Genomic DNA, 26,898 nt, shown 5'->3' with positions numbered 1-26,898 from the left:
AGGACGTGTCAAGGGCAGGAGGTAGCCGTCTACGTGAGGCTAAGAGGAAGGGGCTGGGGCAGAAGGAGCTCCAAGAAAGGAAATATGGCTGGAGCTTGGGAAACAGGACTGCCAATGGTCATTCAGACTAGCGAAAAGTGAAAAGTAATGGTCATTCAGACCAGAGGGGCCTAGTGACTGCCTGTGACAGGGGACTTCTAATATGAGAGGACTCCTTTCTCCACTGAGATCAAAGCAGCACAGCTCTATTCTATCCCATCCAAGACTTCAGTGAAGGGAAGGGTAAAAAAGAATCAAAAGCAGGAATGATCTGGCCTACTTAAGGCCCAAAGTTGAAAGTGCTGCAAAGTTAAAAATAACCAGTGGACTGGGCAGGCCTATATTCAGTATGTCCCCTTCTAAGGGTTCCAGTTACATAAATTGCCACATAAATTGCTAACATTAAGAAGACTGACCATTTTAAATTAAAGGCAAAAGAAACTACATGTAAGCACTGTGCTCTAGTTGACAAACTTGTTTCCCATAGGGGTATTATGGGCTAACAAACCTGACACTACTACACATGTATACTGGAATTAAACAAGTAAACTGATAGTGGATGGTAGGTGTCAAGTTTCTCACTTGTGAAGTGGTAGTTTACAGACAAGCAAGAGGAGGAGGCTAGAATAATTCATGTGGTAATGGGTTAGAGCTGGAGACATTAATATGAATTTGTGTTTAATACAGATAAAGATGGTTACATAACATTTATGGATGTGTGTATATACACCATTTAATGTATATACACGTATTTCCTTACTGTGTCAGCTGAGAAGGCCTAGAAGCAATAACACCCCAGTATCAACAAGCACACTCAGTGCTCAGATCTTGGTTTCTAATACCATTCTCCAATAAAAGGAACCAGGGCTCCCTAGAGAAACGGCTGATTCTAGGATTAGAGCAGGAAATACACAAAATAAGCCTGGAGCATCTTACAGTGCCAGAAAGTATGGAAGTGCTAAACAAACAAAAACTTTGATGTCAAAGGGAGGGACACAAGAGCCAACTGAAAGAGCTCCAGGGGCCAGCCCTGTGGCTGAGTGGTTAAGTTTGTGTGCTCTGCTTTGATGGCCGAGGGTTTCACTGGTTCGGATCCTGGCCGTAGACCCAGCACCGCTCATCAAGCCATGCTGAGGTGGTGTCCCACATAGCAGAACTAGAAGGACCTACAACTAGAATATACAACTGCGTACTGGGGGGCTTTAGGGAGAAGGAAAAAAAAGGAGCTCCAAATGGCCAAAGCTGAAGCAATTTGTAAAAGTGGTGGATTACAACTCAAAGCATAAATGAAGTAGTACTGGATTTTAACTCAAAGTATAAAATACATATCCATGAGTCCATACTGATATAAATAGATGGTTGAATAAATAAATAGATGGGGGAAAAGAGAAAAATGTCCCATGCAGAAGAATTTCAAATAATATATGTAGATGCTCCCTTCCTCAAGGTGATGAAGCATAACTCCCCACTCCTTAAGTATGGGCTGCACAGTGACTTCCAAAGAGGACAGTATGGAAGGAGCAACGGGGAGAGTACTTTACAGTGCAGAATCTGACAAACACTATCTCAGCCAGGCAATCAAAATCAACATAAACAGTGAAAAGTCATGCTGACAGCATGTATCTTTGATATCACGTGATAAAAATGGCATGTTACTTCACTGGTCTTCTACCCCAAAACCCATAACCCGAGTCTAATCATGAGGAAAACGTAAGAAAAATCCCAATAGAGGGATATGCTACAAAATACTTGATTAGCACTCCTCAAAACTGTCCAGGTTATCAAAAACAAGGAAAGTCTTGTCACAGTTAAAAGGAACCTAAGAAGACATGACAACTAAATATAACGTGGAATCTGGGATGGGATCCTGGAACAAAACAAGGATATTAGGTAAAAACTAAGGAAATCTGAAGAAAGTATGGGCTTTAGTTAATAATAACGTGTTAATATTGATTCATTAATTGTGATAAATGTACCATACCAATCTAAGATGCTAATAACAAGGGAAACTGAGTACCCAGAATTCTGTACAGTTGTCCCTTAGTATCTGAGGAGATTAGTTCCAGGACCCCGCCCTAAGGATACCAAAATCCATGGATGCCCAAGTCTCCTAGTTGGCCCTTGGAATCTGTGGGTCCCATATACAATCCATGGTTGGTTGAATCTGTAGATGCCAAACCTGAAGATACAGAAGGTCAAATGTACTATCTTTGCAGTTCTTCCGTAAATCTAAAACTATTCTAAAAAAATTAAAGTTTATTAAAAAAAACAAAAACAGACTGACCATACCAAGTGTTGGTGAGGGGGTATAAAAAATGGAACTCTCATGAGCTGCTGGTAAGAATATAAATCAGCACAACCACTTTGTATGCAAATGTTTATAGCAGCTTCATCTGTAATAGGCAAAAAAAAGAAACCCAAATACCCATCAATAGTTGAATGGGTAAACAATATACAATAAAATACTAATCACCAATAAAAAAGGAATGAACTGTTGATATATGTTACAATATGGATGAATCTCAAAATAATTATGCTAAGTGAAAGGAGTCAGACAAGAGTAAACACCGTATGATTCCATTTATATAAAACTAGTTAGTTAATGCAAACTAGTGTATAGTAACAGGAGGCATATCAGTAGTTGCCTGTGAGTGGGGAAGGGGCAGAATGCAGACTCTACAAAGGGGCACAAGGAAACTTGGAGATAATGGATATGTGTACTATCTTAATTGTGGTGGTAGTTTCACATGTGTATACATATGTCAAAACTTATCACATTGTACACTTTAAATATTGCAGTTTACTCTAATTATATCGCCATAAAGCTGTTTTTAAAAAACGTTAGCAGAAAATCAGTTAGAACATTTCCTACACCATAATAACTAAAGACAAATGCTAAAGTGCAAGTGAGCTGAGACAGTTTCTTGGAAGGGTATTCCAGAGATTAGAAGCTGAGATTAAATCAATCAATCAAAAAACAATGAGATGCTACAACAATTCTAATTACTCAGAAAAGCACAATTCACTAAACTTCAGAAGCTACTTAAAAATATATAGTCCCTCACTGATTTCTTGTTTCACTTTCACAGAAAGTTCTGTCTTGAGAGTTTATTAACTTTTACCTCCATCTTCATACCCAATCTCAAACACATCAATTTCTGCAACATTTGTGTTTTCATAAAAAATATATACATTTTTTGGTCTCATGATATTCTTATAAATGGACCTTTTCTCAATCCTTTAGTATTCTATATTCGAGTAGTCCACATGACCAATTTTATGCTGCTTACTTTTACTAGGTTGGGCCTTAACTAATAGAAATAATAGCATAAGTACAATAAAAAACAGGTGGTTTTATTCACAGGTAAATTCACAGCAAAGAGAGCCTCCACTCCCCTGATGGCTGCAGCTAGAAAGAGAATCTGGCAAGCGTTGTTTAAGCATTTGAAACCTCTGGCTGGAATTCCAGGTCCACCACAAACTGTGTCTCTATGGAGATTCACCAACCTCTGGGCTAAGTGAGTGGTGGTGGGCTAAGTGAGTGGTGGAGTCAGGATTCAAACCCAAAACCTCCTGGCTCCAAAGTGCATGTTTTTAACCACCCTGAACACTGCCTCTCATATGTTTAATGCAAGTGCTGTTAAGTGAGAAAACAATATCATGCACAAAATATCAGAGGAAAGACAAACAAAAAAATGGTAGCAGTTTGCTTCTGATAAGGAAATTGGGTGGTTGATGGACAAACCACCTGACCTAACAATTCCACTTCTATGACTTAATGCTATGAATATAAATGAAAATGAGATAAAGGAGGACATCAATCTGATACAGAAAAATCTCCGAGATATATTGTCAAGTGAAAATTTAAAAATCAGGTTAACAACAGTATATATAAAATGTTCCCATTTGTGTTAAAAAAAAAATACAGCTAACAATGTTATCTCTGGGGAGTAGGACTGGGTATCTGGTATGGTTAGGAAGTTCTGTTCATTATTATTCATGTATTGTCCTAATTTTTAAATTATATGATGTATTTTCATAATAAAAAAATTTTAAAGAACAAATAAATGCCCAATTCTGCCACTCTATGGCCCTGAGTAAGTCTGTTTCATCTCCCGGAGTCTCAGTTTCCTCCTCTGTAAAGAAGGAACAACACTGCTCCTTTGCAAGGTCGCTGTGAGGAGAAATGAGACAACACGTTCAAAGCGCCTGCTGTGTGGTAGGGGCTCCCTATCTCACTGATATCTCACCTGACCTCATTAAAACAGCAACAGATTTCAGGGGAACAAGAGCTTGGAGAAGGACACTAACTCACAGCTTATCTCACAACAATATTATTATTATCTTCCTGTGAACAGAAGCCAAGTTGCCCCAGCCCTGAGTCCCACCTTGTTAAAAGCACTGACCTAGGATGCAGAGGATCCCATCTGGTTGAGACTTGCTGCTCTGGGTCAGGATACTCTGAACCTGGCGGAGTCGGCTGCAGCTGCAACAAGAACAGAAAAGAGCTCCCTGAGGCCAGCACATGAAGGCATGAGGAAGAGGAATGACTGCTAGGGATGGAAACTCGTTCCTGTCTGGTTTTGGTATTAGAACTATAACAATGAATTGGGAAGTGCTCCTTTCTCTTCTATTTTCTGGAAGAGATTATACAGAATTGGTCTGACGACTAAGTCTGAACTGCTGATTACAAATTGGATGGTCAGTGGCTCTCTAGCTCAACAGAGGATGGAGCCAAAGGCCCTCTCATGGTCTATGCTGGACAGGACTGGGAGCTCAGCAGCCGACCAGAAGGAGCTCCAACGACTTCTCATTTTTGAGGATTATCAACGAAGAGTTTCCACACTGATTTCCCCTAACTGTGGTCCTCATCAAGTCTGTCAAAAACAAAACAAAACAGAAACTCATCTAAAGACCTAAATGAAGCCCTGATTCATCATCACAACTATCCCCATAGAGAGTGTCAGTAGAAGGTACTTGCTCCCATTTCTGTGCAGATCTATATTCCTTTGGCTGTAAGGACATCCCCCTCCTCCCAAACAAAGCATAAGGAGAGACATGCCTAGACATTACTATCACTTCTAGGGACCCCATGTTCTCCACACCAATCCCTCCTCCTTCTTAGCAGACCCAGAGAGACATGCTCAATTTCCTGCTCAAGCCTCTGATTCTTCCAGTGGGTCTCTCTCCCTCTCACCTCCAGGTCCAGGATCTACGTTCACTATTCATTCCCTAACACTCCTATCCTTAATTTTTTCCCTACAGTCAACTAAGTTAACTAAGATCCTCCACAAACCAACTACACTAACTGTTCCATCCATGACAATCAGACTTCATCCCTACGCCTTACTGAATCTGCTCTGGTACACTGTCCTACACTCACCCAAGCCATAGTGCTTCCAGCCAAACAATAGTATTTCCTTCCCTGGATTCCTTTTTACCTCTGGATTCTTTCTGGTGTTCCCATACCCCAAGTCATCCACTTCATGACTTAGTGGTCATTATCACTGTCTTCCCTCAAGATGTTCACAATCTTCCACCTCATACCAAAACCACACAAAGACAATATCAAAAGAAAGAAACCCACCAACCAATATCCATCATAAATATAGATGTAAAAACCCTTAATAAAATATTAGCAAAGACAATTCAACAACATATAAAAAGAATTATACATGATGACCAAGAGGGATTTATCCCAGAGATGCAAGGCTGGTTCATTATTGGTAAATCAATCAATGTAATCCATCACATTAACAGGATAAAGAAAGAAAAAAATCACACAACCATAAAATTGATGTAGAAAGATCATTTGACAAAATTCAACAACCATTCACAAGAAAAACACTCAAGAGAACAGAGAAGAACAGATGAGTTTCCTCAACTTGATAAAGAATATCTACCAAAAAACCTCTGAAGTAAAGTTTGGGACTACACTTGATGAAAGACTGAATGTTTTCCCTCTAAAATGAGGAACAAGAAAAGGATGTCTGGTCTCACCACTCCAATTCAACATAATACTGGAAGTTTTGGCCAATGCAGTAAGTCAAGAAAAGGAAATAAAATGGACACTGATTGAAAAGGAAAAAATAAAACTATCCCTATTTGCAGATGACATAATGGCCTAGGTAGAGACTCTCATGGAATCTACACAAAAACCCTAGAACTAATAAGTGAGTTCAACAAAGTCACAAGATCAACATATAAAAATCTATTGTATTTCACATAATAGCAATGAACAATGGAAACCAAAATTAAAAATACAATATCATTTAAATACAAATCTAATAAAACATGCATATGACTTACATGCTAAAAACTACAAAACACTGATAAAGGAAATCAAAGAAGGTCTAAGTAAATGGAGAGACATATCATGTTCAAGGATTAGAAGACTCAACATAGTATAGATGTCAGTTCTCCCTAAATTGATGTACAGGTTTAACACAATTCCTATCAAAATCACAGCAAAGTTTTTTTTTTTTTACAGATATAGACAAGATTACTCTAAACTTATATGGAAAGGCAAAGGAACTAGAATAGCTAAAAAAAGACTTTGAAAAACAAGAATAAAGTGGGAGGAAACATTCTACCTTATGTCAAGACTTATTTTATAGCTAAAGCAATCAAGACTGAGTGACAGACATACATAGATCAATGGAACAGAACAGAGTAGCTAGAAACACAGTCATGCACCACATAAAAACATTTTGGTCAATGACAGACTACATATGCAAGCAATGGTGATCCCATAAGATTAGTAACATATAGACTAGATGTGTAGTAGGCTATACCATCTCAGTTTGTATAAGTACACACTATGATGTTCACACAATGAGAAAATCACTTAATGACGCATTTCTCAGAATATATCCCTGTTGGTAAGTGACACATGACTGCAGACCCACACAAATAAAGCCAATTAATTTTTGACAAAGGTTCAAAAGCAATTCAGTGGAGGAAGGATAGTCTTTTCAATAAATGGTGTTTGAGCAACTGGATATCCATAGACAAAAACATGAACCTCAACCCAAACCTTATATCCTAGACAAAAATTAACCCAAAATAGGTCATAGATTTAAAATTTTAAATGTAAAACTATAAAATCTTTAGAAGGAAATATTCAGGGCGTAAGGTTTTTTTTTTAAGATTTTTTAATTTTTTTCCTTTTTCTCCCCAAAGCTCCCCGGTACATAGTTGTATATTCTTCGTTGTGGGTCCTTCCAGTTATGGCATGTGGGACACTGCCTCAGCGTGGTCTGATGAGCAGTGCGATGTCTGCGCCCAGGATTCAAACCAATGCAACACTGGGCCACGTGCAGCGGAGCGCTGGAACTTAACCACTCGGCCACAGGGCCAGCCCCAGGGCATAAGGTCTGATGAAGTTCTTAGACTTGATACGGAAAGTATGATCCCTAAAAAAAACCTGATAAATTGACCTTCATCAAAATTTTAAACTTTGCTTTGTGAAAGACCCTGTTGAGAGAATGAAAAGACAATCTACAGATTGGGAGAACATACTTGCATATCACAAAGAATACATAAAGAACTCTCAAACTCAACAGTAAAAAACAATCCAATTAGAAAATGGGCAAAAGGCATAAAGAAACATTTCCTCAAAAAAGATATAGATGGCAGATAAACACATAAAGACATGTTCAACATCATTATCCATTAGTGAAATGCAAATTAAAACCACAATGAGATATTACTACACATCTATTAGAAAAGCCAAAATAACAAATAGTGACAATACCAAAATGCTGGTGATGATTCAGAGAAACTGGACCATTCATACATTTTTGAACAAAATTAAAGATACCAAGAATGGCATCCATGTTCACTCAATAGAAGACAATATTGGTAAGCTGTCGATACTACTCAAAGCAATCTACAGATTCAGTGCAATCCCTATCAAAATCCAAATGACATTTTTTTGTAGAAAAAGAAAAATCCAACCTAAAATTCACGTGAAATCTCAAGAAACCCAGAATAGCCAAAACAATACTGAAAGAGAAGGACAAAACTAGAGAACACATTTCCTGATTTCAAAAGTTACAACAAAGCTACAGTAATCAAAACAGTATGCTACTAGCATAAAGGTAGACATATAGAACAACGGAATAGAATAGAGAGACCAGAAATAAACTCCTTTTGAAACTGGCTTACTTCACTTATTATAATGTCCTCATGGTCAAATGATTTTTGACAAGGGTACCACGACCATTCATTAAGAAACGACAGCTTTTTCAACAAATGGTGTTGGGAAAACTGTAAACCCACATGCAAAAGAATGAATTTGGACCCTTACCTTACACCATATACCAAATTTAACTCAGAATAAAGACCTAAATGTAAATTTAAAACTATAAAACTTTTAGAAGAAAATATATGGGAAAAGCTTCATGATATTGGATTTGGCAATGATTTCTTACTATGTCACCAAAAGCACAGATGACAAAAGAAAAAATATATAAATTAGACTTCATCAAAATTAAAAACTTATGTTCATCAAAGGACAAAATTCACAGAGTGAAAAGGCAACTCACACAATGGGAGAAATTATTTGCAAATGACATATCTAAGAGGCTAATATAACCAGAATATATAAAGAACTCTTACAACTCAACAACAAAAAACCTGATTCAAATGAGCAAAGGAGTTGAAAAGACATTTCTCCAGAGAAGATATAGAAATGGTCAACAAGCACACAAAAAGGTGCTTAACATCACTAATCATTAGGGAAATGTAAATCAAAACCATAAAGAGATTTTATTCCCACACAAATTATGATGGTTACTATCAAAAAACAAGGAAATCAGGGTCAGCCCAGTGCTGCTTCGTTGGCCCAGGGTTTGCCAGTTTGGATCCCAGGTGCAGCCATGGCACCGCTTGGCAAACCATGCTGAGGTAGGCGTCCCACATATAAAGTAGAGGAAGACGGGCACAGATGTTAGCTCAGGGCCGGCCTTCCTCAGCAAAAAGAGGAGGATTGGCAGTGGATGTTAGCTCAGGGCTAATCTTCCTGAAAAAAAAAACCAGAAAATAACAAGTGTTAGCAAGGATGGGGAGAAATTGGAACCTTTGCGCAGTGTTGGTGGGAATATAAAACAGTGCACCCACTGTGGAAAACAGTATAGCGGGGCCAGCCCTGTGGCCAAGTGGTTAAGTTCATGCACTCTGCTTTGGGGGCCCAGGGATTCACCGGTTTGATCCTGGGTGCCGACATGGCACCACTCGTTAGGCCATAGTGGGGTGGCGTCCCATATGCCACAACTACAAGGACCCACAACTAAAGTACACCACTGTGTACTGTGGGGATTTGGGGAGAAAAAGCAGAAAAAGAAAAAAGAGAGGATTAGCAACAGTTGTTAGCTCAGGTGCCAATCTTTAAAAAAACCCAAAAAACAGTATAGCAGTTGCTCAAAAAAGTAAAATTGGAATTACCATATGATCCAGCAATTCCACTTCTGGGTATATATCCAACAGAATTGAAAGCAAGGAATTCAAGAGATATTTGTATACCAATGTTTATAGCAGCATTATTCTCAATAGTCAAAACATAGAAGCAATCCAAGTGTCTATCGACAGAAGAATAGATAAACCGTGGTACATACATACAATGGAATATTATTTAATCTTAAAAAAGGATGGAAATTCTGACACATGCTAAAACATGGATGAACCTTGAGGACATTTTAGTAAGTGAAATAAGCCAGTCACAAAAGGACACATATTGTATGATTCCATTTTTTTTTTTAAGATTGGCCCTGAAATACTACTCAGCCATAAAAAAAGACGAAATTGGCCCATTCACAACAACGTGGATGGACCTCGAGGGCATTATGTTAAGCGAAATAAGTCAGTCAGAGAAAGACGAACTCTATATGACTCCACTCATAGGTGGAAATTAGTATATTGAGAAGGAGATCTGATCGGTGGTTACCAGGGAAAAGGAGGGGTGGGGGGAGGGTACGGAAGGGGAAGTGGTGTACCCACAACATGACTAACAAAAATGTACAACTGAAATCTCACAAGGTTGTAATCTATCATAACATTAATAAAAAAAAAAAATAAGATAAAATAAAGACTGTAATCATCATCAAAAAAAAAAAAAAAAAGATTGGCCCTGAGCTAACATCTGTTGCCAATCTTTTTTGTTTTTGTTTTTGTTTTGAGGAAGATTAGCCCTGAGCTAACATCTGCTGCCAATCCTCCTCTTTTCACAGAGGAAGACTGGCCCTAAGCTAACATCCATGCCCATCTTCCTCTACTTTATATATGGGATGCCTACCACAGCATGGCTTGACATGCGGTGCCATGTCCGCACCCAGGATCCGAACCGACGACCCTGGGCCACCCAAGTGGAACGTGCGTACCCAACCGCTGTGCCACCGGGCCGGCCCAGCCCATCTTTTTCTTTTCTTCCTCTCCCCAAAGCCCCCCAGTACACAGCTGTATATCCTAGTTTTAGGTCCCTCTAGTTCTGCTATGTGGGACACCACATCAGCATGGCCCAATGAGCAGTGCCATGTCCGCACCAGGATCCGAACCAGCAAAACTCTGGGCCACTGAAGTGGAGCGTGCATATTTAACCACTGGGTCATGGTGCCAGCCCTCGTATGATTCCATTTTTATGAGGTATCTAGAATAGTCAAACTCATAGAGACAGGAAGTAGAATGGGGTGGCCAGGGGCTGGGAGGAAGGAGTGGGGACTTATTTAACTGGTACAGAGTTTCAGTTTTGCAAGATGAAAAGAATTCTGTGGATGGATAGTGGTGATTGCAGCACAACAGTGTGAATGTACATAATGCCACTAAACTGTAAACTTAAAAAGGGTTAATATGGTAAATTTTGTTACATGTATTTTACTACAATTAAAAAATTTTAAGTTAAAGCCAATGTCATGTAAAACAAAAAGAACCTAGAAGGAGAACTCTTCTAACGTAAAACATATTAAAAAGATAATAACAATGCAATAAATGAACCTTAATTTGATTTTTAAAAAAACAAACAGGAAAACATCCATGAGACATCTGGGAAACTTTGAAGGGTTTGATAACACTAGGGAATTACTGTTAATTTTCTTGAGTGAGATAATGTTATTGTGGTTATACAGTAGAATGTCCTTTTTCTTTTTTAAAAAGAAAATTTATTTTTTATTTTTTATTTTTCCTTTTTCTCTCCAAAGCCCCCCAGTACATAGGCGTATCTTTAGTTGTGGGTCCTTCTAGTTGTGGCATGTGGGATGCTGCCTCAGCGTGGCTTGATGAGCAGTGCCATGTCTGCGCCCAGGATCTGAACTGGCAAAACCCTGAGCTGCCGGAGCAGAGCACTTGAACTCAAACACTTGGCCATGGGGCTGGCCCCACAGAATGTCCTTTTTCTCAGCAGATGCATGAGGAAGTACTTGGGAGTGAAGCGTCATGTTATCCTCAACTTACTTGAAAAAAGTTTAACAGAAAAGAAGAATGAGGAAAAGAAAAGAAAAAATAAAGGTAATGCACATATGGCAAAATGTTAGAAATTGCTGAATCTAAGTGGTGGGAATAACGAATATTCATTGTACTGCTCTTTCATCTTTTCTGTACTGTTTGAAGCAGCAGAACAAAAACTGGAAGGTGATCAAGATTAAAGCAAGAAAACTTCTTTCCCTGAGAAATGGTTCCCCGCCCCTCCCCACTTTTTCATGTTTCATGCTTAATAGAAGATTGATCTTGCAACCACTCTCCACTGTAGAAATATTTCATCGAACTGGTCCTTTGGCCCATCTCCCAACCTATCTGGACAGTAGGCTCACTGACTGCCAGGGTTCCCAAGAGTTCTTTGGTTTTCAAACTTACAACCAGCCAGTGACAAAAGCATGAATAGGTCATGTGAGCAAGAAACAAACAGCTCCCCCACTACTGCTGTGGAAACCAAGACAATACTGAAAACAGGAGCAAAAAGAATTTCTTTTCCACAAGTAATTTAGCCAAATAAAGTGGAAGCATTTAAAATGTAGAAAGACTTTCCTCTTCCCAGAGTAAAACATTATCCTGATTAGTACCTCTCATATTCTTGTCAAATGAATAAAACTAAGTTCAGTTTTGTTCCTTTGTACATCTTCATGCTTCTCAAATTTAATTTTTAACCAGAACATAGCCTATTATTTGTCACTGAACCATTAACTTTGTCACTTACTGAAATATTTACCTATTTTTTTTAAACAACCTGGGAAGTATAAAGAAAACCATAATCACTCACATTCCCAGCATCCAGAATTAACCACTATTAACATTTTAGCATATTTGCTTTTATCTACGTTAGTGCCTTTTTGAATTATGCATGTAAAATATTAATTTATTATCCTTTTTTGATGGAAAAAAGGGGAATATTACATATTAAAACTAAAGTCTTCATCATTCCTTACTCCTAGAAGCCACCATTGAATTTGTTGTATATCCATCTAGTCTTTATTTTTTTCAACAGACACTTTCAAACATACACCAAGCCCGGCAACAGCACTGCTCTCTAGCTTCTAAGTCTACTTGAGCATAGCCAGCACATCCTGGGGAGATGGGCTGTAGTCACCCACCACTTTACAAAGTTCCTCCTTTAGAATACTTGTAGACTCAGCCGCCTCAATAATGCAGTTTGTCAAATATGCTGCTTATATACTATACTTTATTTCTGACTTTCCTTGGATTCAGACTCAGAATCTAGATACGACAGATGATAAGACGAAGAAACCAAGACCTAAACAGAAGCAGTTTGCCCAACCAAGATCACAAGGCTGAGTAAAGATTAACAGCACCAGAATCTGAGCGACCAGATACCCTGACCCTGAACTTTTTCTTTCTGCTACACCTCGACTTTCTGACAATAAAGTTAGCCAAAGATATAATATTTTTGAATTCTAAACAATCATGTCTGTTCTTCCCATCTTCTGCTTTATATGTAATAGTTCTTTCACTGCTCACTGCTTTTATAACAACTCCTGTATACACGGCCAGGTATATTTTCTTGTTTATTTGTATTTCATTTCCTGGTTCCCTGGAAATGAAGAAAAAAATTGAAAACTTTATTTTTGCCTGTTTTTCCTCCATAATTTATGCTAACTTTTTGATTTTCAAAATTAAACAACACATGAATATATTTTCCTTATATTCTGTATGCTTTGTGTTTTGAATGTTTTACAAAGTGAATCCTCATACCAATCCGATTCACCTCATTACAGAAAACTGCTGTGAACAATTTGGTGTGAATCTCTGAGGTATATATAGTTTGGGTGAATTTGGGGGGGGGTTGTTTTTACATAAAATCATAATCATGAGATATGTAACTACTCTGCAATTTGCTTGTTTCACTTAACATTATACCTTAAGATCTTTCCAGATTAGTACATAGAACTCAGTCCCATTCTTAGAACTGCTATACTGTATTTTATTTTTACTTAATGAACCACTATAGTTGAACATTTGGGATTTTAATTATTTTTGCAATATCAAACAGTGTTTCAGTGAGCAACCTTATATCTCCATCTTTGGCACAAGCACAAAAGTTTCTGCAAGGTAGAGACCTAAAAGTAGCACTGCCAGGTGACGAGGTATCTGCGTTTCAAATTTTGATAGATCTCACCAAGTTGTTTTCTTAAAACATTCACCTACAACATAGCAAGAGTACCTGTTTCCCCAAAACTTTCCAAACCATGTGTTATCACTCTTCAACTAATGTTAATCTAGTAGTTAGAATTTTCATTGTTATAATTTATACTTTCCCTCATCAATTAGGGAGGTTGTCAAATGTTTACTGATCATCTATATTTCTTTTTCTATGAATGCATATTCACATTCTTTGGCATTTTTCTATTCAGTCATTTGGGGTTTTTTTCTGAATAATTTATTTCATCATATTTTAAAAGTTGTTTTGGACATGTTGCAAACATTTTCTTCAAATTTCTAGACTTTATTTATGGCATCTTTTTCATGCAGAAGTTTTAAAGTTTTATACAACTAAATCCATCTATCTTTACCTTTAAGCTCAGGGGTTTTATGTCTTCCTTTTGCGTATTCCCCACTCAGAAGTATTTAAAAAAAAACAATAAAACACCAATTATTTCATTTTAATTGTGTTTGTGTTTTAAACAGTTAGCTCTTTACTCCTCTGGAATATGCTTTTTACTTTTCTAAGTAGGAATCTAACTGTTATTTTTGCCTCCAAAATATAAATTATTGTCCCAAGACCATATATTGATCCTTTTAATCCTCTGACGCGGAATGCCACTTTTAGCGTATGCTAAATTGGCATACATAGCTGGATCCATTTTTTGGATCCTTATTCGATCCATTTATCTATCCTCATAGAAATAATGCACTTAAAAATAATAATCAGGGGACTGGCCCCGTGGCCAGGTGGTTAAGTTCGCGCGCTCAGCTTCGGCGGCCCAGGGTTTTGCTGGTTCGGATCCTGGGCGCGGACATGGCACCGCTCATTAGGCCATGCTGAGGCGGCGTCCACATGCCACAACTAGAAGGACCCACAACTAAAAAAATATACAACTATGTACTGGGGGGATTTGGGGAGAAAAACCAGGGGAAAAAAAAAAAAAGACTGGCAACAGTTGTCAGCTCAGGTGCCAATCTAAAAAAAAAAAAAAAATCAGAGCTTTAAGGTATGTTATCACTTGAACTTTCTAGTAAATGGATTACTTCTATATCTGATAGGGCAAGTCCTTCTACCATTGTTTCAAAGATCCCAAGGCTTTTATCAAACATTTTCTCTTTAAGATAAAGTGTAAAATCGGCTTGTCAAGTTCCATAGAAATTCCCATTGAAAATCTATATTGTGATGACACTGAATCTGGACAGTACTGAGCTCCCCACTCATGAACAAGATGTCTCTCTCCATTCATTCCTCTCCTGTTTTATACCCTTCTGTCAAGTTTTATATTTTTATTTATATAGGTCCTACACATTCCTTATTAGGGTGATTCCTAGGTATTTTATAGTTTTTGTTCCCACTTTGAATGCCATCTTGAGTCCACTACATTTTTCAAACAACTTCCTAAACTTTTATCAGTTTTAATAGTTTTATCTATTGTCATAGTTCTCCAAGAAGTGAATCATAGCAGTTTCATCTCTTCCTCTTTAATATTTGCAGCTTTTATTCCAACTCATTAATTCAAGTTTTTACTGAGCACCTACTATGTGCCAAGCACTGTTTGTTCAAAACACTGGGGATTTAGCAATGAATGAAAGGGCAAAAACCCCAGAACTTACATTTTAACTGGGGGACACAGGAGGAGTGGGGAGAAAGACAAGATAAACAAAATACGTAAAATACATTTGTCATATGGTGGTAAGTGTCACATGAGTTGTGAGTCCTAAGAGGAGGGTGGATTACAGTTTTAGAGAGAGAGATCAGGTAAGGCTTTACCAAGAGGACTTTTGTATAAAGACCTGAAGAAGTGAGGGAGCAAGCTGTATAGCATATGCAAAGGCCCTGAAGCAAGAGTGTCCTTGAGACCTGTGTGGCTGGAACAGAGTAAGTGAGGAAAAGAGTAGTAGGAGATAAAAGAAAAAAAAGGCAGGGACCAGATTAAAGTCTTGTAACTGATGATTTGAGCTTTTACTTGGAGTGTTTTGAAAAGAGGGATGACTTATATGAGATGACTTACATTTTAATAAGCTCATTCTGTATTGAAAACAGACCAAAGAGGGACAAGAGCTGAACCTGGGAGACCAATTATGAGCATACTGTAATAATATAAGCAGTAGGTGAATCTTTTGCTTATTTTATTCTATTAGCTGAAACTTTATTATGTTAGCTGGTTTAAATCACAAATAGATGTTAAATTTTAAGTAGATTTTGGGGGGATCATCTACTAGTCTGTTAATTTCATTAACAGATTTCCTAATGATGGACAATTCTCGAACTTCTGGGACAAATCCTACTTGTGCATGAAGTTGCTTTACCACAGTTCTAGATTCAATATAGTATTGTTTTATTTAGGAATTTTGGATTTGCAGTTCTCTTTTGTGCTCTCCTAGTACCAGGTATAATGCCAGCCTCAAGAATGAGTTGGAAAGCTTTCTGAGGCATATACTTCACTCAGTATGCTTTCATTTCTCTCTCTCCTGGTAACATACATCGTGCCCCTTCTCAGCCACAGTATCTAACTGTGATTTATCCAGGAGCAAGTCAGGCCAACTGGAGTCCTTACCAGGGACTGTAAAAAATTTCCTGTTTTAGGGCTAGAACAGAAATGGCCTCTAGGTCACAGTGCAAGAAGAACGTGGATTCGGGCTATATGGATAGAGGCAACTATTCTGACAGCAGTCTTGGTTCCAGACCCTGAGGCTCTAGTTCCTGCTGCTTGTCCTACAAATTTATCTCCCCACTATTCCTTCCAGCCAAGTAAGCCAATACATTCCCTTTTTTTTTTTTATTTGGATCAATTTCTGCATTTTATTTTATTTATTTATTTTTTTATTAATGTTATGATAGATTACAACCTTGTGAGATTTCAGTTCTACATTTTTGTTAGTCATGTTGTGGGTACACCACTTCCCCCTTTGTGCCCTCCCCCCACCCCCCCTTTACCCTGGTAACCACCGATCAGATCTCCTTCTCAATATACTAATTTCCACCTATGAGTGGAGTCATATAGAGTTCGTCTTTCTCTGACTGACTTATTTCGCTTAACATAATGCCCTCGAGGTCCATCCACGTTGTTGTGAATGGGCCAATTTCGTCTTTTTTTATGGCTGAGTAGTATTCCATTGTGTATATATACCACATCTTCTTTATCCAATCATCAGTTTCTAGGCATGTAGGCTGGTTCCACGTCTTGGCTATTGTAAATAATGCTGCGATGAACATAGGGGTGCAACGGACTCTTGAGATTTCTGATTTCAGGTTCTTAGGATAGATACCCAGTAATGGGATGGCTGGGTCATAGGGTATTTCTATTTTTAACTTTTTGAGAAATCTCCATACTGTTTTCCATAGTGGCTGTACCAGTTTGCATTCCCACCAACAGTGTATGAGGGTTCCTTTTTCTCCACAACCTCTCCAACATTTGTCGTTCTTGGTTTGGGATGTTTTTGCCAATCTAACGGGGGTAAGGTGATATCTTAGTTTAGTTTTGATTTGCATTTCCCTGATGATTAGCGATGATGAACATCTTTTCATGTGTCTATTGGCCATATTCATATCTTCTTTTGAGAAATGTCTGTTCATGTCCTCTGCCCATTTTTTGATCGGGTTGTTTGTTTTTTTGTTGTTAAGCAGTGTGAGTTCTTTGTATATTATGGAGATTAACCCTTTGTCGGATAAGTGGCTTGTAAATATTTTTTCCCAATTAGTGAGCTGTTTTTTTGTTTCAATCCTGTTTTCCCTTGCCTTGAAGAAGCTCTTTAGTCTGATGAAGTCCCATTTGTTTATTCTTTCTATTGTTTCCCTCAACTGAGGAGTTACAGTGTCCGAAAAGATTCTTTTGAAACTGATGTCAAAGAGTGGACTGCCTATATTCTCTTCCAAAAGACTTATTGTCTCAGGCCTAATCTTTAGGTCTTTGATCCATTTTGAGTTTATTTTGGTGTGTGGTGAAAAAGAATGGTCAATTTTCAATCTTTTGCATGTGGCTGTCCAGTTTACCCAGCACCATTTGTTGAAGAGACTTTCTTTTCTCCATTGTAGGCCCTCAGCTCCTTTGTCGAAGATTAGCTGTCCATAGATGTGTGGTTTTATCTCTGGGCTTTCAATTCTGTTCCATTGATCTGTGGACCTGTTTTTGTACCAGTACCATGCTGTTTTGATCACTGTAGCTTTGTAGTATGTTTTGAAATCGGGGATTGTGATTCCGCCGGCTTTGTTTTTCTTGCTCAGGATTGCTTTAGCAATTCGCGGTCTATTGTTGCCCCATATGAATTTTAGGATTGTTTGTTCAATTTCTGTGAAGAATGTTCTTGGGATTCTGATTGGGATAGCATTGAATCTGTATATTGCTTTAGGTAGTATGGACATTTTAACTATGTTTATTCTTCCAATCCATGTGCAAGGAATGTTTTTCCATCTCTTTATGTCATCGCCTATTTCTTTCAAGAAAGTCTTGTAGTTTTCATTGTATAGATCCTTCACTTCCTTGGTTAAGTTTATCCCAAGGTATTTTATTCTTTTCGTTGCGATTGTGAATGGGATAGAGTTCTTGAGTTCTTTTTCTGTTAGTTTATTGTTAGTGTATAGAAATGCTACTGATTTATGCACGTTAATTTTATACCCTGCTACTTTGCTGTAGTTGTTGATTATTTCTAATAGTTTTTCTGTGGATTCTTTGGGGTTTTCTATGTATAAGATCATGTCGTCTGCAAACAACGAGAGTTTTACTTCTTCGTTACCTATTTGGATTCCTTTTATTTCTTTTTCCTGCCGAATTGCTCTGGCCAGCACCTCCAGTACTATGTTGAATAGGAGTGGTGAAAGTGGGCACCCTTGTCTTGTTCCTGTCCTCAGAGGGATGGCTTTCAGCTTTTGTCCATTGAGTATGATGTTGGCTGTGGGTCTATAATATATGGCCTTTATTCTGTTGAGGTACTTTCCTTCTATACCCGTTTTACTGAGGGTTTTTATCATAAATGGCTGTTGGATCTTGTCGAATGCTTTCTCTGCATCTATTGAGATGATCATGTGGTTTTTGTTTTTCATTTTGTTGATGTAGTGTATCACGTTGATTGACTTGCGGATGTTGAACCATCCCTGTGTCCCTGGTATAAATCCCACTTGATCATGGTGTATAATCTTTTTGATGTATTGCTGTAATCGGTTTGCCAAAATTTTGTTGAGGATTTTTGCATCTATGTTCATCAGTGATATCGGCCTGTAGTTCTCCTTCTTTGTGTTGTCCTTGTCAGGTTTGGGGATCAGAGTGATGTTGGCTTCATAGAATGTGTTAGGGAGTTCTCCATCTTTCTCAATTTTCTGGAACAGTTTGAGGAGAATAGGTATTAAGTCTTCTTTGAATGTTTGGTAGAATTCTCCAGAGAAGCCGTCTGGTCCTGGACTCTTGTTTTTGGGGAGGTTTTTGATTACCGTTTCTATTTCCTTACTTGTGATTGGTCTATTCAGATTCTCCATTTCTTCCTGATTCAGTTTGGGGAGATTGTAGGAGTCTAGGAATTTGTCCATTTCTTCCAGGTTGTTCAATTTGTTGGCATATAGTTTTTCATAGTATTCTCTTATGATCTCTTGTATTTCATTGGTATCTGTTGTGATTTCTCCTCTGTCATTCCTGATTTTATTAATTTGCGCTTTCTCTCTTCTTTTCTTGGTGAGTCTGGCTAGGGGTTTGTCAATTTTGTTAATTCTTTCAAAGAACCAACTCTTTGTTTCATTGATCCTTTCTATTGTCTTTTTTGCTTCAATATAGTTTATTTCTGCTCTTATTTTTATTATTTCCCTCCTTCTACTGACTCTGGGCTTTGTTTGTTCTTCTTTTTCTAGTTCTGTTAGGTGTCATTTGAGGTTGCTTACGTGAGCTTTTTCTTGTTTAGTGAGGTGAGCCTGTATTGCGATGAATTTCCCTCTTAGGACTGCTTTTGCTGCATCCCAAATGATTTGGTATGTCGTGTTCTCATTTTCATTTGTCTCCAGATAATATTTGATTTCTTCTTTAATTTCTTCAATGATCCATTGTTTGTTGAGAAGCGTGTTGTTTAGTCTCCACATTTTTGCACCTTTCTCTGCTTTTTTCTTGTAGTTGATTTCTAGTTTAATAGCGTTATGATCAGAAAAGATGCTTGATATTACTTCAACTCTCTTGTATTTATTGATGTTTGCTTTGGTTCCCAAAATATGGTCAATCCTTGAGAATGTTCCATGTGCACTTGAGAAGAATGTGTAACCTGCTGTTTTTGGATGAAGTGTTCTATATATATCTATTAAGTCCATCTGGTCTAATTTTTCATTTAATTCTATTATTTTCTTGTTGATTTTCTGTCTGGAAGTTCTGTCCATTGGTGTTAATGGTGTGTTGAGGTCCCCTACTATTATTGTATTGTTGTTGATGTCTTCTTTTAGTTCTATTAAGAGTTGCTTTACAAATTTTGGTGCTCCTGTGTTGGGTGCGTATATATTTATAAGTGTTATGTCTTCTTGGTGGAGAGTCCCTTTTATCATTATATACTGTCCCTCTTTATCTTTCTTTATCTGTTTTGCTTTGAAATCTACCTTGTCTGATATTAGTATAGCGACACCTGCTTTCTTTTGTTCATTGTTAGCTTGGAGTATTGTTCTCCATCCCTTCACTCTGAGTCTGTGTTTGTCTTTGGGGCTGAGGTGTGTTTCCTGGAGGCAGCATATTGTTGGATCTTGTTCTTTGATCCATCCTGCCACTCTGTGTCTTTTGATTGGGGAGTTCAATCCATTTACATTTAGAGTGATTATTGAGACGTGGGGGCCTACCACTACCATTTTGTGTCTTGTTTTCCGGTTTTCTTCAGTTTCCTTTGTTTCTCGTCCCATGGTTTAATCTGTTCTGATGTAGAGCTGCTACTCTCTGTTGTTGTCCTTCTACTTATCTCCTCTGCTCTTGGTTTTGTAGCCCCTTTCCTTTTTAGGATTTTTCAGGAATGAGGGTTTTCCTGAGGATTTCCTGAAGAGGAGGTTTTGTGGCAGTGAACTCCCTTAATTTTTGTTTATCTGGGAAAGTTTTTATTTCTCCATCGTATTTGAAGGATATTTTCGCTGGGTAGAGAATTCTCGGCTGTAGATTTTTGTCCTTCAGATTTTTGAATATATCATTCCACTCTCTGCTAGCCTGTAAAGTTTCTGCTGAGAAATCTGCTGATAGCCTGATGGGGGTTCCTTTGTAGGTTAGTTTCTTTTGCCTGGCTGTCCTTAGTATTTTCTCCTTCTCGTTGACTTTTGCTAGCTTCACTACTATATGGCGTGGAGTTGGTCTTCTTGCATTGATAAAGTTTGGAGATCTATTGGCTTCTGTCACCTGAAGATCCATCTCCCTCACCAGATTTGGGAAGTTCTCATCCATTATTTCTTTGAATAGGTTTTCTGCCCCTTTCTCCTTCTCTTCTCCCTCTGGTATACCTATAATCCTTACGTTGCATCTCCTAATTGTGTCTGATAATTCTCGGAGAGTTTCTTCATTTCTTTTTAGTCTTGCTTCTCTCTCCTCCTCTGCCTGCAACAATTCTATATTGCCATCTTCCAAATTGCTAATTCTTTCCTCCATATTATCGGCCCTACTGTTCAGAGCATCTAGATTTTTCTTAATCTCCTCTATTGTGTTCTTCATTTCCAATATTTCTGTTTGGTTCTTCTTTATCGTATCAAACTCTTTTGTGACATAGCTCCTGAACTCGTTGAGTTGACGGTCAGAATTCTCTCTTAACTCATTGAGAATCTTAATGATGGCTGTTTTGAAGTCATCATCATTTAGGTTATATATCTCATTTTCTTTGGGATTGTTTTCTGTGTATTTGTTACTTTCTTTCTGTTCTGGAGATTTAATGTATTTTTTCATATTGCTTGATGTTGTTGATTTGTGCCTCCACATGGAGATAGAGTTTAGTTGCTCCTTTCACTTGTTTCAGCTGCTGCGGTGGGGGGAGCAGCTGTTTATACTTCACCAACCAGGAACCCTGTCCGTAGTTGCTAACTGGGCCTGGGCCCCTCTTCGTAGCCACAGTGGCCCTTTGGATTCCCTCCTCTGCCGTGGGGGCCGTCACAGGGGGGCTTCAGGCTGCAGGTGCCTACTGTTGCAGCCCACCTAGATTTGCTCTCTCCTTGGGGTCTGCAATGGTGTTATTGGCTTTTCCAGCGGCCAGGGGTGGGATCACTTATATCTGTCGCTTCGTTGCTGTCGGCACCCACCGAATCTCACTTGTCCTCTATGGGTCGCTGGAGAGCTATTGGCATCTTCTACAGTCTGTGGTTAGTACACCTAGCTATGCTGCTTTTGCCCTGGGGTCTTCCAGCCTTGTGGCTGGCGGCTGGGTGCCTTCTACTGGTGCTGTGCAGAGGCTTTCCCTAAGGCTGCTGTGAGCCTGTAGGGTTTCCCCCTAGGCTACTAAGCTGGGTCTCTGGAACTCTCTCCAGCCCCAGTCCTCTCCGAGATCTCCGGCAATCCCTAGTCTCACGGGGCGGGCAACGGCAGCTGAGGGTCGCCCCGCCCTCTGGGTTTCTCTCCGGGCCTCTCCCGGGAGCCCTGAATGCTGGGCGTGGCCCCTCTGCTAATGGCAGACAGAGAGTTTTGTCTGCTGCCTGGCGGAACTCCAGCGCTTCCCCTCCGGGTCGCAGAACCGGCCTTTGAAAGTTCCCCCAGCCCCGGTCCTCTCCGAGATCTCCGGCAATCCCTAGTCCCACGGGGCGGGCAACGGCAGCTGGGAGACCTCCGTACCCTCCGTGACTCTCTCTGGGACGCTCCGGGCGCCCCGAGCACCAGGCTGGGTCTCCCCGCCAATGGCGGGGAGAGACTCTCCCCGCGGGCTCAGGTGTGCAACTCCAAAGTTTCCCTCTGCGTTTAGGAGTAATTGCGGGGGGTTTAGGTAGGGTTCTGGTCACCTGTTTCCACCGTCGCTCCTCTGTTGTGTTCTCGCTCCTGCCCTAGATGTGTGTGGATCCTCTGGGGGCGTCCGTTGGAAGAAAGCCGCTTGTGGGTACTAGGCTGCCCGTCGGGGTCGGAGAGTTTTCACCTATTTCCACATCCTCCTGGAGGAAAGTCCGTCCGCCTTCCGATGTATAGTCGCGTGGGTGTCTCAGACATCCTGAGATGCTGTCTGGATATCCTTTGTCAAGCGATAAGTGTCCAAATAATTGTAGACTCGAAGGGCGAGAGACAAAGAGGACTACTCATGGCGCCATCTTGGATCTTCTCAATACATTCCCTTTTTTACTTAAATCCTTTGAGTCGGGTTTCTGTCACTTGCAACAGAAAGCATTCTTCTTAATACAAAATCAATCCCAGGAAATGTTTAGGGTTGAAGCATATTAATGTCTACAACTCACTTTGAAAAGCATTAAAATATACGATGGATTGACAGAGGACATATGATAATACAAATATAGCGAATATATTAAGCATAGACGCTAGGTATGGATACACATGAACGTTCACTGAACAATCCTTTCAACTTTTCTGTACTTATGAACATTTTCATAGTAAAATATTGGGGATGAAAATCAACAGCAGGAGTTAGAAGCCATATCAGCATTAATTTGGACTTCAGGGACTGATTAAAAGGAGCTACTGTAGGACTACTACAGGTTTAAGAAATCTGGCCCTGCATTAAAGCGACAGTTATTTACTCCTTTTGCAAAACTAGGGACTTAGAAGAAAGGCAAGGCAGCAGGATGTGTCACAAGGCAATAAATGTCATTTCCCACTGATGTCTTTGCTGGAACAACAACTTTCAATGGAAAAAGCAAAGCCAACATTACTGCTTTCATGGCCAATACACGGTTAATCACTGCCATAAAGTGACTCAAACTGAAGGGATACAGACTTATGCGCACACACACGCGTGCACACACGATATGACCGAGAAATGTGTTGGCATCATTTAACTATTTGATGACTTTCATTTTCTCTCAGCATTTTCATCTAGCTCACCAAAGCCATTAGTAAGTCTACGCAATATAACTTCCATTTCACACAGCTACTTCCCTGCGGTAGAGACAAAGCATTGCCTAATCCATATCCATTCTCCTGTTCTTTTTTACTAATAGTACCCAAATTTTATTGGGGGCAGCAATAAGTCCAGCTGCTTTGCTTCTAGAGCTGACCAATGAGACAGGCAGAAGACAACAGGTGGAAGCTTTTGGGGAGCTTTCTGGAGGGAAGGAACTGACTTGACTAGGAGAACTGTCCTTTCTCTTTCCCCTTCTTGCCTGACAGACATGATAGCTGGAGTTCCTGCAGCCATTTCGTGACCAAGCTATGAAGAAAATGAATCCACATGCTAAGAGCAAACTACAAACACAGAAGAGGCCTGGTTCCCTGATAACTTTATACCAGGACCAGCCTACCCACCCTCTAGATAGAAATCTTTTGCAAGAAGACAGAATAAACCCCAAACTTAAGTTATTATTGTTAAACATCTTTTTTTTTTTTTTTTAAAGATTTTATTTTTTTCCTTTTTCTCCCCAAAGCCCCCCAGTACATAGTTGTATATTCTTTCGTTGTGGGTCCTTCTAGTTGTGGCATGTGGGATGCTGCCTCAGCGTGGCTTGATGAGCAGTGCCATGTCCACGCCCAGGATTCGAACCAACGAAACACTGGGCGGCCTGCAGCGGAGCGCGCGAACTTAACCACTCGGCCACGGGGCCAGCCCCGTTGTTAAACATCTTTTACCAGCTGCCAAATGTAGTTCCTAACTGATAGGACACCTTATCTAAAATGGCTAAAACTTGCACCCCACTGCAATTCATGTCTACACATATTTCATGAATTGGGATATATAAGACACTCTACAAACTAAATTCAAAAACTTCAGAAAATGCTACCCATCACCAACTGAAAATGTTATCTGGAACTCTGTTCACTATATTCTAGCATAACATCATCTTATTTTCCATTTTCTTTCTTTTCTCCAGCTTTCTCTGAGCATTTCCTCACACAATCTGCTCTTTGTAAAGTCAGTTTACAAGTCTTCATTCAGAAAACATCCACAATTACTTTCCCTTGCTTCTCTGAGGATTAAAAGCATGCCAAATCTAAATGCAATGTGGAATCTTGGATGGAATCTTGGAATAGAAAAGGGCATTAGTGGAAAAACTGGGGAAATCCAAATAGTCTGGAGTACTAAACTCCAAGCAAACAAAAATTTACTAAGTAAACAAAAGTTTACTAAAGTACTTACTTAAAGTAACCTAAAGTACTGTACCAACATTAATTTCTTAGTTTTGATAAACAAACCATGGTCATATGTACGATGTTAACATTAGAGGAGGTTGGATGAAGGCTATATAAGAACACTCTGTATCATATTCGCAACTCATCTATAGATCTAAAATTATTTCAAAATAAGTTGAAAACAAAAAGCATGCCAAAAGAGCTGACTTTTCCTTAAACCAGGGCTCAACATCACAGATAACAGCTTTAAATAACCAAGTTGCAAACTCTGCTTTTTCTTAATTTCAGGGCAAACCAACAATAATTTAAGCTATGTTACTCTTGAGGGCATCTGCATCTCATTCGCTCCCCCTGTCCAAAAGTTAGAACATCAGAGAAGAGCTCAAGAGCTAGATAACACTGTCAAGATATTGTGCACCATTAATGCTATGATACATAATAAATAAGAGTCCGCAGCACATGGTCATCCCAGACACACGTGAAAAGGCAGATACTTAGACCTCTACCCCAGGGCCAGAAATAAGGCCATAAAAGCCTAACTAAGCAGATCCTTTTTGCTTCTATAGACACCACATCAAGCCTCCCTGGCCAGCATCCAAGCAAGTACACGAGAGGTGAAACTTGACATTTTTAGATATACAAAGTCATAGTCTTGTTTTGCATTTTGAGTTTTCTTAAGGCAGAGACCACATGCACTACAACAGCAATTATTACTTCTGTAGATCTATAAACCCAAAAGAGAACTGTGGGTATTCGCAACTGGACAATAAACATCTCCTGAAGAGAACCTGCCTCTGTGAGGCTTTACTGAAGTGCTCTCTGTAGAACATCACTATTGTGACCCACCTTCCACCTAGCTCATAACTGATTCTTCATTCTCTGAACACCCATGAAATTTAACATAGCCCACAGCTTCACCCATAATTATTCTCTATTCATTCAATAAATAATTAGTGCAAGGAGTGTTTCATAATAGCTAACAACAGTGGTTCATATTTAGTGAGTGCTGACCATGTGCCAGACACTGACCTAAGGCTAGGGCAAGCAATGTGGGAAACGGCAATAAAAAATGGTCCCAGTCCTTTGGTAATTTCCCGGGGCAACAAAGAAGGTCCTTCCTTATGAGTGCCTTAACAAGGAAGAAATCCCACCTGTACATGAGATAGAGGAGCTTCAGCACAGGAACGCCTTAATCAGACTGTTTTGCTAGAGCACATCCTCCAGTGGCTTCTTAAAAAGGGCACATGGAAGGTCAAACTTGGACACCTCGCATGCGTGAAATGTCTTTATCTTTCCCTCACACCTGCCTGAGAGTTTGGCTGCATACAGAATTCTGGGAATCCACTTTCCTTCAGAAGGCACTCCTTACTCCATTATCTTCTAGTTTCCAATCTTGCTATAATTCTATGACTCCTGACCCTATCTGTGTAATTTGTAGATATTCTTTTGTCTTTATAGTGCTCAAAAATTTCATGATGTTGTGTCTTGGCATGGATAGTTTTAAATTAATTGTGGTAGATTCCCGGAGAGTCCTTTTAATCTGGAAATTCATATCCTTTGGTTTTGAGAAATTTTATTTTATTTTGGATGACTTCTTCATGCCATCAAACAGTAACCACCCACTATCCCTCCTTGTTACAGACATCTACAAACTTCTGTGTCATTCAGTCCTCCACGTTCCCTAAAGATTTCAGCTTCTAGATCACTGTCTCTTCTGCTATTACTACTCCTGCTTATTTATGATCATCTCAATATGAACAGATATAATCCTTCCACTATCCTTACCTCTCAGTTCCTTGACTTCTGTCTTTCAATGATGTCCTCTATCCTACCTCAGCCACTCCCTCCCACAGTGCCCACATCCAAGCAGTTCAACACAGCTCAAGAAAAAGCACACAACCATGCTAACCGGGTCTCACCTAAATTTATGACAACAGACACCAAATGGGCACTTGGTGTTGCCTAGCAATCCTAAAACATTTCCTTATTCAACTCATGTTTCCCTGCT

At 39.3% G+C, this 26,898-nt stretch overlaps 1 protein-coding gene across 2 annotated transcripts in view; it reads right to left on the bottom strand.

Moving 5' to 3' along the window:
• Positions 1-26,898, bottom strand: part of DNAAF9 (dynein axonemal assembly factor 9) — a 160,488-nt gene that overhangs the window by 128,970 nt on the left and 4,620 nt on the right. For both annotated transcript variants that reach the window (XM_044747890.2, XM_070485649.1), the window contains exon 2: positions 4,446-4,525. In XM_044747890.2, the coding sequence (XP_044603825.2) occupies positions 4,446-4,525 (80 nt within the window). The remainder of the gene's footprint in view (positions 1-4,445; positions 4,526-26,898) is intronic.

The sequence above is a fragment of the Equus asinus genome, chromosome 15 (genome assembly GCF_041296235.1).
Source record: "Equus asinus isolate D_3611 breed Donkey chromosome 15, EquAss-T2T_v2, whole genome shotgun sequence".
Lineage (NCBI taxonomy): Eukaryota > Metazoa > Chordata > Mammalia > Perissodactyla > Equidae > Equus > Equus asinus.
This window is presented reverse-complemented; position numbering and strand designations above follow the sequence as displayed.